This window comes from Pecten maximus, chromosome 17 (genome assembly GCF_902652985.1).
Source record: "Pecten maximus chromosome 17, xPecMax1.1, whole genome shotgun sequence".
Taxonomy (NCBI): Eukaryota; Metazoa; Mollusca; class Bivalvia; order Pectinida; family Pectinidae; genus Pecten; species Pecten maximus.
The window spans coordinates 25,327,320-25,343,333 of record NC_047031.1 but is presented as its reverse complement, the minus strand read 5'-3'; the positions used below and the strand labels follow the sequence as shown (position 1 = coordinate 25,343,333).

Genomic DNA, 16,014 nt, shown 5'->3' with positions numbered 1-16,014 from the left:
TCCATATAGCATACTTCTGCTACCAGTCTGTTTTGTGTTGTTATATAGTGTTTAAATTGAGGTTTATTTTCTGTGACCACTGAAATGGTATCAAGCATGGCATTCGAGATACAGCTAACGTTAGACCTACTGCGCTACGTAGGTCATGAGCTCGGTGCTGTCGGGAGTGTCAGTGTTCTGTCAGATCCTGTTTTCTAAACTGTCTGCATTATACTGGCATTTTTATTAGCACATAAAGCGGCTATTACACTTGTGTTCATATACGTTTATAACAATGTTACACAATGCACATTGTCAGGAGCTAACAATCAAAACTATACCAAATAAAATGTTTCTGATCTAATGGCGCTACCATGTCTACTAGGGGCAGGACGGTTTAACTCGGACGGTGGGGAAACTCGGACAGGTTTTATGAAAATTAAGCACTACAACTCACCTATCGAGTGTTTTTGTCCTTTTTTTCTCGTATCGGATTCCCATCTGTATCAAGCGTTTGCATCAAGCAATCTTGTCTACCTACGTCATTTTGATACTAAAAGAGGAGTCAAATGCCCGAATCCGAAATCTTTCCACCAAGAGTGACTGTGGCGGTCGTATTTGAAAATCAGAGGTCACTCCCTGCGAAACGTTCTATAGGTATGCAAACATGTTTGAAATTAAATTTGAATTGCATATTTAGTTCACTGAATATTAATTCTATGTAGAATTTGTCATTTTATTAGATTATTATGAAAAATATGAAGATATTTAGAACAAGAGGCCCATGGGTCTTAACAGTCATCTGATAAACACTTACAGCAGGGACACACCCCTCAATCCAGCATCATTACCATAAATTATCTATACGCAGCCAGTTATGTTTAAGATTAAATATGGGTTTTATCCATTTTGGCTTAAATGGGGAACAGCATCTTAAAGCAAAATTTCAGCCAAGTTCCCATTTTTTGGGCATGCCCCTCTGTCCCAATGGATGGGACAAACCTCATTTATATCGATTAGGGATTTCCCTAACATCATCATAACTACAACAAATAACATTTGTATTGTAACAAAGTATTTTGTAAAACTGTCATGTATCAACATTAAATTACCTTAGCTGTTGATAGGACGTTAAACACAATAAACCAAACCAAACCAAAGTATCAAGTAATATAGAAATATAATTGCCAATTTTCGAGAACACTCCATACATAGGCTAGGGCTTTATCGTATGCGTCCGTTCGACATCTTAATTCAGGTATGCAACATTAATCAAATGGTTTGGTTTGGTTTGGTTTGGTTTATTTTGACTAACGTCCTATTAACAGCAAAGGTCATTTAAGGACGGCCTCCCGTGCGTGCGGCATGAAAGCGTGTGGTGAGTGCGTATGTGTGTTTTGGGAGACTGCGGTATGTTCGTGTTAAGTCTCCTTGTAATAGGCCGGAACTTTTGCCGATTTATAGTGCTACCTCACTGAAGTATACTGCCGAAGACACCCAGCAGCACATCAAATGGAAAATATCTAAGTGTCCATAATTGCGGAGTCATGCTACAAAATGGCCGCCGTGGCTTCCATGTCAAAGCTTTTACGAGACCGAAAAATAACACTTTATTGGCTGTTCTTCCCTGACATCCTCACCTATTTCAAGCTCATTGCCACACGGGGAGCTGGAGAAGAAGTTTAAAATGTGTTTTTCAAGATGGCGGTCATGGCGGCCAAATTGGATTTCAGATCGATCCGAAAAAAAATAACACTTGGTCAGGACCATCTTAGGACTGATGGATGGGGCCAAAAAGGGTCAATTAAATTAACTGAAATATTTCAAATCTCAGGTGACCTTTAAGGCCCATTGGCCTCTTTTTTGTTTTTGTTTTTGTAACTTTGGAAAATAACTAACGAGTGACCTTTTTCGACCACAATTCACGGAAACTTTTATGTGTATTAATGGACTCCCGTGTTTTGTTATATCATTTGGCGCGTAAGTATATAACCTGTAGTGAAATGCCATTGATTAATATGCAAAACGGCAAATGGTGGAAATATTATAATTTTATCACCACAAATCATTACAAGTTATCAACAATGTATCATCTTCAACGCTTTAAAATTGACATTTTTGCTGCATCCTCCAACTATGGTTTAAACGTTTGTTTTCTTTGTCTGTTTTGCAACATTTCCCTTCTGTCCAGCCCTCAGGGACCCACACCCTAGATTTATTCAACAGATCCCCTTAGCCCAATAATGCTTCTGACTAATCAATTCAGTACGGTATGACTACTAGTGATTTAAGACTTACATCTATTTCCCCTATCAGGTCCCGCCCCTCTGGGCCAGAGTCACAATTGATCAATTTATGCAAAATCTGTTCCCTGTCCCCCAAGAATGTTTCTGATTAAATTGGGCTCAAATTCATTCATAACTTCATGAGCAGTAGCGATTTAAAGGGATGTTTCTCTATTTCCCCTATTCGACCTGCCCCTTTGGCCCCATGGGGGTCAGTGTCACCATTATGCTAAATCTGTTCCCCTTACCCCAATGGTGTTTCTTACCAATCCATTCATAACTGTATGACTAGTAGCGATTTAAAATTACTTTTATTTCCCCTATTGGGCCCCACCCCTCTGTCCCCTTGGAGGTCAGAGTCACCATTGATGCAGAATCTGTTCCATTCAACCTAAGGACCTTTCTGGCCAAATTTTGTTAAATCCATTCAATATTTTATGACTAGTAGCGATTTAAAGCATATGTTGACGGACGGACGACGCATCATTGCATAAGCTCGCCGGCCCTTCGAGTCAGGTGACCTAAACATTATTATCAGAAAAAAAGTGTGAACATCTTTCTGTGTTTTTATTTTAAAGAACACCTGTGCCAGCTGAAAAAAAAAGTTTATTGAAACGATTAAGGTTAAATATACGGTCAAGACCAGTGGTTTTCAAACATTTCGATTGTTATAACATCACCACTGCATTCGTCCATACGTTCCAGCGGAGGAATATTATCGCTTCAACCTCACACAATGTTCAAAACAAAAACCAATTACACCGTCAGTGTTGAAATACTGTCTACAAAAAATGAAGCTGGATGGAGATATCATGTCAGGAACTATGGTTAAGAGACAACTTCCAAAAGCTTGAGTATGTGTTTAATTATCTCTGTCTCGCGGGATCTGTGTACCAAGTGGCCTCCTCTCTCAAACAAGAGGACTCGCCTGTAGCAGCTATCATCATCTGAAAAGGACAGCATTGGTGACACTAGTCTACTTTTCCAATAATTGCATTGTCTGTAGATAAAGCTTAACAAACACAATGTAATAATTGATGATTAAGCGTGGTGATTAGGTTCGCGCAAGAATATCAGAGAAAAATGAAAGCATAATTACATTTTCTATAGCTAGTAAGGTGGCACCGCTGGCCATTGCAGCCATCTTGACCACCCGAAAAATAACAACACTTGGTAAGGAAAAGCTCAGGATCGTTTGTGCTAACTTTGAGCTGAAACTTACTGGTTGAACTTGAATAATTTGAAAAAAGGTGTTATTCAGGAAAACCATGATTGCGCAATCATGTTTCAGAATGGCCGGCGTGGTTGCCATGTCAAAGGTTTCAGGAAGCTGAAAAATACTTTTCTGGCCCTCCTTCCTTCCACTGCCAATGGCACCATTGGCAGTGGAGAAGTTTAAAATTTTCAAAATGGCTGCCATGGCGGTCATATTTGATGTCGGATCGACCAAAAAATAACAACATATTGCCAGGACCATCTCAGGATCATTTCAGGTAATAAAGAGCTATATCCCATTTTGGTTTGGTTTTATTTGTTTAACGTTCTATCAACAGCTAAGGTATTTAAGGACGGCCTCCCGTGCGTGCGAAATGCATGCGTGTTGTGAGTGCGAATGTGTGTTTTGGGAGGCTGCGGTATGTTCGTGTTAAGTCTCCTTGTGATAGGCCGGAACTTTTGCCGGTTTATAGTGCTACCTCACTGGAGCATACTGCCGAAGACACCCCACCCGGTCACATTATACTGACAACGGGCGAACTAGTCGTCCCACTCCTTTTATGCTGAGCGCTAAGTAGGAGTAGCAACTACCATTTTTAAAGACTCTGGTATGTCTCGGCCAGGGGACAGAACCCAAAGCCTTCCTCACAGGGGCGAACGCTCAACTAAAGGCCAAAAGTGAGGCATTGTCAAGGGAGACATTAGGAAGAAGAAAGTTCGTAAGAAAGAAGAGAAAAGATAAGATCCCAAATTCAGTCGCCTCTTACGATCATGCAATGGGGACAGCAGGTACAATTCTTACGCCCTACCTGCAGGGCAGCAGTTGAATGAAGGTCAATGTCAAATATAAACACAACATTTGCAGCAAGACGTACATGCTATCGATGTGTCAAACACCAAGCCCTCATGTGTAAAGATAAAAGAAGAGAATTTTTTTATGCGATTTTGGATTAAAGTACTGCTGAAAAAATCGCTTTAGATGATCATAAATCTTGCACATTCTGTTTTAGTCTTCTGTTCATATACGATGAAAAATTAGCGATGACTTTGATTTCTGACCTACTTTTGACCCAATAGCAAGGCATTTTACCTTGACATTCTCTGATAACATGTCATTAAGAAAAGTTAGCCCTGACTAAATGCAAACCAATTCCCAATGAATATGAAACAAGTCATATAAATGAAATATGCGCTGTGGAGAAACGCGACATCCAGGGGCCATGCAATTTACAATTTGGATAAAGCACCGCATATGTGTCTTGAGAAGAATTTTATCAAAAATAGTTCAGGAGTTGAGCATATGAAAGTTACTAACGACGAACGACGCACGAAGATGGACGAAGCCGGATTGAAAAAAAGGCTCTTTCTTGGCCTGGATGTATAACGAATAGTTTTGGTGTAGGAGAACAGAGTTAAGTTGATCAGAACAATATCAGCAACATTATCATATATACAAAACTAAAGTTCTATCGCAAATAATTCTTTAGATGTGTCCATAAGGAACTTTCTTAATGATGTTACATGTGTCCTTGAATGTTTGATTCGAAATCTTATAGAATGATGTCAATGGTGATGGAGTTGTGTGATGGTTATAGGTCAGCTTCCTGTTTTATATAAAAGACAACAAATAAATGTTGGTTAAGTTTTGTAAAGTTGAACAAAAAAAACACCCCCAAAAAACCCAACAAACTTACATTTACCTACACTGTCAGCAACAGTGACAGAGTCGCCTCTGTACTCGGTTATTTCCCCTTCCTCGATTCCCATATGGCGAGCCATCTCCATTGCAAAGTTCCACTCTCCAAATTTGTCATTCCGAGTAATAGCCATTAAAAATGGATGTTTCTTGCAGGCAACAGTTTCAGCATAGGCTTGCATCTAAAAGCAATCGAAAGCTCGAATTTTACATAATGGCACATCAAAATCAGATAATAATTTTCAAGGATGAAGGTTTAAGATCAAAATAACTTAATTGTAAACGTAATTGTATGACACACTGGGTTTATCATTAGTAAGGGGATATGAACAGCCTATACAAGTTTATACAAGTGTAAGTACATATGTTGGACAGAATGGTCAAACGTCCTCTTAGATGAACACCAAATCAAAATTTGATGTACAGGCATGGCGGATTGCAAAGGGAAAGCCTGGTCCATTGGCGGTCAGCATGTCAGACAGCGGCCGTGGTGATTGATTACCAGCGATAGGACAGGGAGGTGCTCCCTCGAAGCAGGACAGGTTTAACAATAAACACGATGAGGAACAAATATAAGGTAGGAGGAGAGTTGATAGGGATACTCCTAGTCGCACGTGCTTTGTTAATTATATGCACAAGAGGCGGGACGGAAAGAAATTAGGCAACCTTATGTTTACGGGATATTTAGTATTAGGGTAGATGATGTGATACAATTTCATCAATAGAACAAACTGCCTTACCTCGTCAAAGTTAGCATATCTGTAAGTTTCTATAGCCACCGGAAGTGTTGGAAATACATCTTTCTCCAGCGCAAAGCCTACACAACACGATAAAATCATTTCAGCGATACCATGTATTAAGCAGTCAAGCAAATTTAGGGTTTAAACCACATGCATTTGCAACATACATATCTTTTTCGCCGTTTTCCACAATTATTAGTTTGTATGTTGTAACAGAAAAAACCTACCAATATTAAACTTTTGAGAAAACATTTTTCGTCCTACTTGTAACGTGCATATAATTGCTTACATGACTAATTTTGAAGCGAAATATGTAATTCTTTGATATTGATTGGGTATGGGGTGAATGACTACTAGTATGTCGCAAGACAAGTGCCTGCTTAGATTATTCAAGGACGGCCTCATGTGCGTGCGAAATGCATGCGCATGGTGAGTGCATATGTGTGTTTTGGGAGGCTGCACTTACTTTCTTGAATAGGTTTTTGCATTCACACAATGATATTTTATTGAACTGTGTGGTTGATTTTGAATGGAGACTTTGTATCATGTAAAGGTAACACCCCTATATATATATACATATCTTGTAATCAAATCATCCTTGAAAATATAGTGGTCTTGTGGCATTACCAGTAATCTTGTAAATGAACGGGAGACATCTGTAGGCTGTGGAGTGGAGAGATGAGCTCCGTAAGAGTGATGCTAAAAGTTTGACACACACAAATGGACGGAGGGATCTGTAAACCAAGATAAATTTTAGATGTTTTGTAAATCTATAGATAGATTGCAATAGGTTTTGCAAAAAATGGATTTAATTTTGTATTACAGCGTGTGATCTGTTATCAATTCTCAATACCAAATCACATGCAATGTTGTATGCTTGATTGCAATTACAAAGATATAGAGAACATAAAAAAAGAAGCCAACTTGACTTTTGACCAGAAAAGAAAATTCTACCCCAAATACAAATGGGGTGGAATCGATTAAATACTCTTCATATCTATCCAGCTGTGGTGCTTTACCACTATTATTGTGACACATTTGCCCCCTGGAAAGGTTATACTTTACTATAGTTAAGTTCATATAGAGAAATCTCCTTTTTGATTATCTTTTATCAGTATGGAAGGCGAGGTTGGAGTGGTGATGATGGTATCATAATAAATAATATTTGGACTTCAAAACTTCTGCTATTGACCTGACGATGACTTCTAATTTAGCTCGGTAGTATGAATTTAATTGATGATAACAATTCTAATGATGTTAAGAATAAATTATCATGAAAAATTTAATTTTTTGTTGTGTTTTTTTATTGTTTCAACTTAAAGTTGTTACACCTGTCAGGCTTTACAATTTTTATATTATAAGCTCCAATCAACTTAATTTATTTGGTTTGGTTTGGTTTATTTTGTTTAACGTCCTATTAACAGCTAAGGTCATTTAAGGACGGCCTCCCGTGCACTGGAGCATACTGCCGAAGACACCCAGCAGCACACCCCACCCGGTCACATTATACTGACAACGGGTGAACCAGTCACCCCACTCCTAATATGCTGAGCGCTAAGCAGGAGTAGCAACTACCATTTTTAAAGAATCTGGTATGTCTCGGCCAGGGGACAAAACCCAAAGCCTTCCTCACAGGGGCGAACGCTCAACTAAAGGCCAAAAGTGAGGCATTGTCAAGGGAGACATCAGGAAGAAGAAAGTTTGTAAGAAAGAAAAGAAAAGATAAGATCCCAAATTCAGTCTCCTCTTACGATCATGCAATGGGGGCAGCAGGTACAATTCTTACGCCCTACCTGCAGGGCAGCAGTTGAATGAAGGTCAATGTCAAATATAAACACAACATTTGCAGCAAGACGTACATGCTATCGATGTGTCAAACACCAAGCCCTCATGTGTAAAGATAAAGATTCTTATGCCCTACCTTTCACCAAAAATATTTCATTTTTGATCATTTCGAGCCTAACGTTGTCCTTGAACCCGTAATGAATCGTATAAAGGTCCCGTTTACTTCGTTATGATGTATGAAGATAACTATTCTTCGTTCATGTGTCATTAGGTATTTAACCAGTCAAGGGACAATCATTTGGCGACTTTTTCTAGGGAACCAAACTGGATCGCAAATCTGCATATGCCTATATAGAAATATGATCTATTTTGTTTCTCAAGTTCATACAAATGGCACAACTAAAATAAGTTTTCTCTGAATTCTCAATGTAATTAAAGGTAATGTCTACTAAGCATTTTAACTTACCGATGAGGTCTTTTAGAAAGAGGGTTTAGAAAAACAGATGATTTGACGAGATGAAGGTCGGCGGCTGCTTTGTAGCTCAGCCAGGTCCCAGCACTGTGACCAATAAGTACGTCAACTCTGACACAAGCATATGATGTACGTTACATGTGTATCACCAAGACTTTGATAGCATTTGGTAGCTAGAGACCGCTGATTGCATTTTAAGTGTTCTTTCATAAAAATGTACTATACGTTGCTTTAGCTACCTTGTATGTCGGTAAGTAGTTAACAATATACATTTCATTAATTCATAATTATGCAACATAAATTCTCAATGCAATTCAGTTAACCAGACTATGAAGATATTTTAAACTGAAAAGAGAAAGGATAACAAAGTTATTCTTACAATCTTAAACATTACCTAGTGATAGCTAAAGCATCCAGTACGGTAGTCAGCATATGATATTTGCCTTCTGTGCTGTGGTCAAGGCGGTATATATCCTGTCGTAAAAGTCTGCTTTTACCCTCCCCTGCAAAATGACGAAAATAATGTATTTCACTAATCTAACAAATTAAACATAATTTGCTCTCTGTGACACTGAACGCAGGTCGACGCCATTCAAATTAAAAAAAAAAGTGTAGCCTTTCATCTTAGTCTCAGAAAAGTACGCATCCTATATCATGACCCCTGGCTTCTTATTTAATGAGAAAACGTTCTCAAATATACAAATACCATTAGCATTAGTGACCCGTGAATTAAAGCTATCTGCATAAACTAAATGTGTAATATTAATGCCTACCAGGGAAATCAAATCCCACAACTCTGATATCATGGCCTGCCAGTTTTCTTCCTATGTCTTCAAAGTTCTGGGAGGATCCTGGTGTTCCGTGGACAACAACAACCAGTGGAGTGAGGGGTGTCATATTGAACGGACGCACATCCCAAATACCAACATCTACTGTCATTCTCTCCCCAGAGGTTCGGGTTTGGAATGAAATTGGTAAGGTATAATATTTTTCATTGTCCAACCTGGGAACCACTTCTTTTACTGGTGTGTGGTTATGAACTCTGTTGGAACAGTTGATTCCCATCAGGAGCACTACTACTGATGATGTAGAAATTCTAAACAGAATCTTCGATTTTCAAACAGCATTACTTCCATGTATTGGTTTAAGGTGAGCTCAACGGTATCTTGTATCAAAACGCCTGAAAAATATGAATTGGGCATATCAGCTGAGCTAACAATAAACCAAGACACTCGTTTAGCTTTTCCAATCATGTACAAACATTATCGTGCAATATTGTGTATTCTTGACTATGGGCTTTGTGTTTTAAAATCATTGTTACATTCTGAAACAGAAAGGAAAGGGATATCTTTGATATAGAGGATCAAACCAGGGTGACGGAATATTATTATGCCGTATACTTAGTGTATTTTGTGTAAAATCCTCCATTGAAATATACGGACAATATGAACTAGATATTGTGTGCGACCTGTCAAATAAGTGCGCGCGCTGTTGTCACCCTTCGTTCGATCACGAGAAAGATAACGGGAGAGACAAGAGGCCCAAGGGCCTTAACGGTCATCTGACTCTAAATGAGAGACCCTTATACTATTGTAGTATGCATTCTCTGTAGCAGGTTTAATGGCACTGTTGGCCATGGTTGCCATCTTGGAATTTGGATCAACCAGAAAAATAACAACACTTGATGAAGACTATCTCAGGATCACTTCTGGTAAGTTAGAGCTGAATTCCAAGGAATTTGAGAAGGTTGATATAGTTTTTCAGGAAAAAACCATGATTGCGCAATCATGTTACAAAATGGCCGCCGTGGCTGCCATGTCAAAGTTTTTACAAGGCCGAAAATAACATACTTTGTTGGCTCTCCTTCCTTAACATCCTCACCAATTTCCAGCTCAATCGAACCAGTGGAATTGGAGAAGTTTAAAATGTGTTTTTTCAAGATGGCCGCCATGGCGGCCATCTTGGATTTCAGACCGACCCAATAAATAACAACACTTAGCCATGACAATCTCAGGATCATTTCTGACAAGTGAGAGCTGAATCCCACTGGTGGACTTTGAGAAGTTTGAAATAGTTGTTTAGGAAAACCATGATTGCACAATCATGTTACAAAATGGCTTCCGTGGCTGTGCCGTGGCTGCCATGTCAAAAGTTTTTACGAGGCCGAAAAAAAACAACAATTTGTTGGCTCTCCTTCCTTAATATCCTCACCAATTTCCAGCTCAATGGCACCAGTGGAATTGAAGAAGTTTAAAATGTGTTTTTTCAAGATGGTTGCCATGGCGGCCATCTTGGATCTTCCTTAATATCCTCACCAATTTCCAGCTCAATGGCACCAGTGGAACTGGAGAAGTTTAAATGTGTTTTTTCAAGATGGTTGCCATGGCGGCCATCGTGGATTTCTGAACGACCTGAAAAATAACAATACTTGGTTAGGACATCTCAGCATCATTTTTGGTAAGTAAAAACTGAATCCCACCGGTGGAATTTGAAAAGTTTGAAATAGGTGTGTGTTGATCAGGAAAACCATGATTGTGTAATCATGTGACAAAATGGCCGCCGTTGCTGCCATGTCAAAGTTTTTAAGAAGACGAAACACTTTGTTGGCTCTCCTTCCTTAACATCCTCCGCCCCGTAGGTATGGCGTAAGAATTGTACCTGCTGCCCCCATTGCATGATCGTAAGAGGCGACTAAATTTGGGATCTTATCTTTTCTCTTCTTTCTGAACAACTTTCTTCTTCCTAATGTCTCCCTTGACAATGCCTCACTTTTGGCCTTTAGTTGAGCGTCGCCGCTGTGAGGAAGGCTTTGGGTTCTGTCCCCTAGCCGAGACATACAAGAGTCTTTAAAAATGGTAGTTGCTACTCCTGCTTAGCGCTCAGCATAAAAGGAGTGGGACGACTGGTTCGCCCGTTGTCAGTATAATGTGACCGGGTGGGGTGTGCTGCTGGGTGTCTTCGGCAGTTTGCTTCAGTGAGGTAGCACTATAAATCGGCAAAAGTTCCGGCCTATCACAAGGAGACTTAACACGAACATACCGCAGCCTCCCAAAACACCCATACGCACTCACCACACACATTCATGTCGCACGCACGGGAGGCCGTCCTTAAATGACCTTAGCTGTTAATAGGACGTTAAACAAAATAAACCAAACCAAACCAAACCAATGCATGACTAAAAATCTGTAGAAAATACAGAAAAAACAACAAAGAAGGGATATAAAGTTGAATGTTCTATTTATATAACTCAGTTTCCCTTCCAAAATAATCACACAAGTGTATACAATCAAGTCCATAACTTGAAACACAAAAGTACATAAATGCTGCTGCATCAGTTAAAGCATATGCAAAATGTCACTTAATGTCACTTAACGTAATATAAAATGTTCCATCTGTAATTGTCTCTTGTGTCATCATTATATTTAAAAGAGTACATTATAAAACCTGTACTCCTATATAGTTCATATAGTGTACATAGAACACATGTAGTCTCTCACTGCATAGAACTGCTGCCTATGTCAGTATCAAATGTTAAAAAGCTATAATCACTTCTTTCCCTTTGTCTTTAACACATGAATACCAAACACATAGGCATTGTTCTTTACTACTGGTTTCGAATAAAATTTTCTGAATGTGCATCGACTGCTCCATCCAGCTGTGTTCATAATCACCGAGGAGGGGACTGCAGCACATAGTGCAGCTGATGATGATGCTGATCTCGTACTGTGGGCTTTAAAAACCGAAGTGTCTATTCCTGCCAGTGATAGCGTCTCTTTCACCCACCTAGAGATTGTCTCTTTAGATGCAGGTTTATGTGGCTTACAGTACGAGATAAACAACTGGGACGACTTCCGTAAAGGTGCTGTATGCGCAATATATTGCTTTAAACCATGAACAACACACCTGTTTTGTGTTGCCCTTAAACACCGGTAAGGAGAGAGGTTGGTTTCTCCGTGAGGGGGCGGATTGTTTTATCAATTCTGGAATGATGAATTGTATTGAATCTGACAGTTCACACATATGTTCAAGATTCATCAAGTGAATCGTTTGACATCGTTGTCCTGTCACCAATGCCACTAATGTCACCAACTTTAGTGTTAGATCTTTAAGAGAAAGGGAAGGCAGGGGAGACAACCCTTTTAGGTAGTCCAGTACCACACTTGCATCCCATGTCACACTGTACCGTGGTCTTGTAGGCCTCCTTTTATATACACCTTTCAAAAAACGAAATATTGTTGAATTTGTGCCCACACATGTATTGTCTTGTAGTGTCACAACTGCTGACAATGCTGATCTTGCCGTATTAAGACCACTGTAACTTAGTCCTCCATTATACAGTTCCAGGAGAAATTCTACAATCATACTGACAGTTGGCTGCATGTAATTGCCACTCCTTCTGCCACAAAACTGAACCCATTTTTTGACATAGGTTTGGTATTGTTTCCGTGTGGATGGTGTCCAGGAGTCCATAATGATTTCAACAGCCTCTGATGAAAAGCCTTCACTTTGCAGCGATTCCCGGACAAAAGGCAAGCTATCATGTTCAATTTTTTCCATATTTTGTGAGTCATTTGGCTCCCTGGGAGACTCAATAGTGTCCTTCTTGCTGGAAGAAATATTGGCTTCTCTATCAGAAGACGAGTCAGCTGTGGAAACCAGCACTGTGTTGTCCATGCTGGAACAATCACTATAGCCTCTGCCTGTTCCTGCTGTATCTTCTGTAGCATCCGACTGATCAGATTGAAAGGTGGGAAATAGTAACACTAAGCAAATGTATTCCATGACAACGAAAAAGCATTTACCCCAGAAGCCATTATATTACACTGATTTTTTTTCTGAATAAAGGAGTTTAAAGAATTTGCTTTAAGGTTCCTAATGGACCCCATACACCTCTCCAACTTAAGGGGAGATGCATTGTACATGTACACAACATCAAATCTCCTTTCTCAATCAATGTTTCGAACCTTTAATCGAAGTTATTTTGTGCGCTCAGGACTAGCAGTAATCTAAATGAAATTTTGCTGGTTGACGGACGCACAGATGCTGCACTATGACATTATCAGGGCTTTAAAAAGCACGTGTACCTGTGTGGTTTTAATTCCTGCATATTTACTATGTTTATGGTCCAAATGCTGTAGGTATATGTTATCCAAATACTTTGATACATCAGGGATGTTTCTGATGATGGCTGTCGCAAATACGAATGTACGCTCATTCAGTAGTTGGTCCTGTTCTTGGACAGAAGGAATGTATACTAGGTTATTTTCAAATCCATTTGACCCCACTGGACTTGTTGGAGAAAATCTGTCAACAATGGCATACATTTGGAATAGGTGGAGGCTCTGTGTTTTCCGATCTGTAGTGCGATAGGATGGGAGAGTATCCTTATCCCAATTGTCACCAACAACCTGAAATTTATGTGAAGACTCATTGTCTGTCCATTTGATCTAAAAATAAACAACATTTTAATTCATAAATCAATGTACCTGTATAGTTCATAATCAGATATATTGGTCGATTTATCACTCTGTGAATAACCATGGTCATTTTGAGGCAAGGTCTCCATGTAGTATCTGGTGACTACCTCCCAGGGCTTTTCTCATAGGTTTAGGATGGGGCCTTTTTGTCTCATTTTGGGAAGAAAATTTGAAATGGGGCCCATTAACAGCCTTGAAAAGCTTTGCTAACTGAACATTATTTGACAGGTCTACCAGATGCAGTCCAAAGGGCCAAAACTGCCATCCTACAGATATATTGTTAATTCTTATATTTTTGAAAATTTCAGTTGCCCCACCCTTGAGACTCCTGATTGGGGATCATTTTATTATTCACAAATTGGTTGACCTTTGGCTATGGATCAGTTAAATTTCAGGAAAACTTCATTGAAATTGGTTCTTTGGTTTCTGAGAAGTTGAAAATTTGAATTGTTTACGGACACATGGCGATGGACAAAAAGTGATTTTAATAAGTCAATTGATATTTCTTATCTGAAAACCTTTACATAATGTTCGAAGAGTTTGAATTTTTTTGTTTTAAAATCTATTAATATAAGACCAAAAACCGTTATACCTCATGTTTATAACAAAGTGCCCGTGAAAAGATGTAACTCATCACATGGCTTAATAATAATGAAACTCTGAGCTGCGCGAGCCAGGGAAATAAAACAGCATATCTCCCTGGAGCGCGTGCCACCAAGTGGACCATATATGTACAATACCTTTAGAGCCTTGAGTTCTTCATCTAACTTGTCTTTCCACCCTGCCAGTTTGTTATGTAATGTATTGGGATGGATGCATAGTCCAGCCTTGCAAAGTGATTCCATAGTCTAAGATGAGATATATACAGTGTATACTATAAGACTCTATCATATGTGGTCATGTAGGATAGGGATATTCCACCCGAGGGGTCACAAAATGTGGTAAAACCCGAGGCTCCACCGAGGGTTTTACCACATTTTGTTGAGCCTCGGGTTTTACCACATTTTGCGACCCAGAGGGTGAAATATCCCTATCCTACATGAACCACATATGATTGAGTATTTTTCTCTCATTCCCCAACCTAAAATATGCAAAAAAAAGGCACTATTTGTCGATCGCTTTCTCAGATAGACGCCATTTTTTCTCAATCCAAACTTTTTTTCTACTGCATATAATAAAAAAAAGAACAGCGCCAATCGATTTACCATACCCCATATATGCAAACGACGTTTGCTGTTCTAAAAACGAAAGAAACCATTCATTTCCACAGTCTAACGTTGTTTCAGCAGCCCTGTCATAAGCGAAGCCAAATCACTCGATGTCGGCCAAGCTAGTGTGTCCTTTCGCGTGAAAATATAGTTCCATGTTTTATTAATAAAAAACAATAAAAGAACGTGTTTTTTTTTTACATAATTTATATCATAAATAAAAAAAATATTATCTGATTACATATCTTAATTCAATGTATTGTTGAAATGTTTAAAACACGGAGAGATTTAAAGTACCGATGACCTACAAATCAAAGGAATGTTCAGTCAAGGCTAGTAGCCGCACGTGGTGTGACGTCAATATTTAGGTCAACAACGTTTAGTTTACTCGCTGTCACTGTCGATCATGTTTACACGACGACGAGGTGCTGGTGTTGGATTTGAAATTGTTATGTTAATGGAACAGTTTTGAATGTAAGATCCAGCAAATAATGATTCAAGACGACTGTTTGTGTTGCTTGTTGTTCTCGACGATGTGCACATGTTTGATCGAGCCGGCGCGGGAATGTCCAATGAATGAGAAGGAGATGTTGTCATTGGCACGATGGAATGTGACACACTTGTAACAGGCCGAACACTTTCATTGGAAGGTGTGTTCAAAACAGATTTCACTCGTATTTTGCGTCGGTCGTGTAACAGTGCTCGTGACTGGAGGTTTGATGGATTTGTTGGACGTGCTCGACAACATACTGGATATTGCGAACTTGTGATTTTTATTAGCTCACCTGGTCCGAAGGACCAAGGTGAGCTTATGCCATACCGTGGCGTCCGTCGTCCGTCCGTCCGTCAACAATTGACTTCTTCTTCATAACTACTGATCAGAATTTGACCAAATTTGGTCAGAAGCATCCCTATGGGGTGGGGACTCAAAATTGTACAAATGGTGGGGCTGACCCCCCAGGGGTCTGAGGGGCGGGGCCAAAAGGGGTCAATTTGGCTCTGTTAATATAAACGACTTCTTCTCTGAAACCAAGCAAAGGATATTGCTCCTATTTGCCTGGTAACATCACTATGGGGTGAGGATTCAAAATTGTACAAATAGTGGGGCTGACCCCCTAGGGGCCTAAGGGGTGGGGCCAAAATGGGTCAATATAGCT

At 39.5% G+C, this 16,014-nt stretch overlaps 1 protein-coding gene across 1 annotated transcript; it reads right to left on the bottom strand.

Moving 5' to 3' along the window:
- Window positions 1-8,562: 8,562 nt before the first annotated feature.
- LOC117315254 lies at window positions 8,563-9,272 on the bottom strand. Its single transcript, XM_033869400.1, has 2 exons — window positions 8,946-9,272; window positions 8,563-8,675 (listed from the first exon to the last, which is right to left on the bottom strand). The coding sequence occupies exons 1-2, from the start codon at window positions 9,235-9,237 to the stop codon at window positions 8,563-8,565; spliced, it is 405 nt and encodes a 134-aa protein (XP_033725291.1). The 5' UTR covers window positions 9,238-9,272.
- Window positions 9,273-16,014: the final 6,742 nt, after the last annotated feature.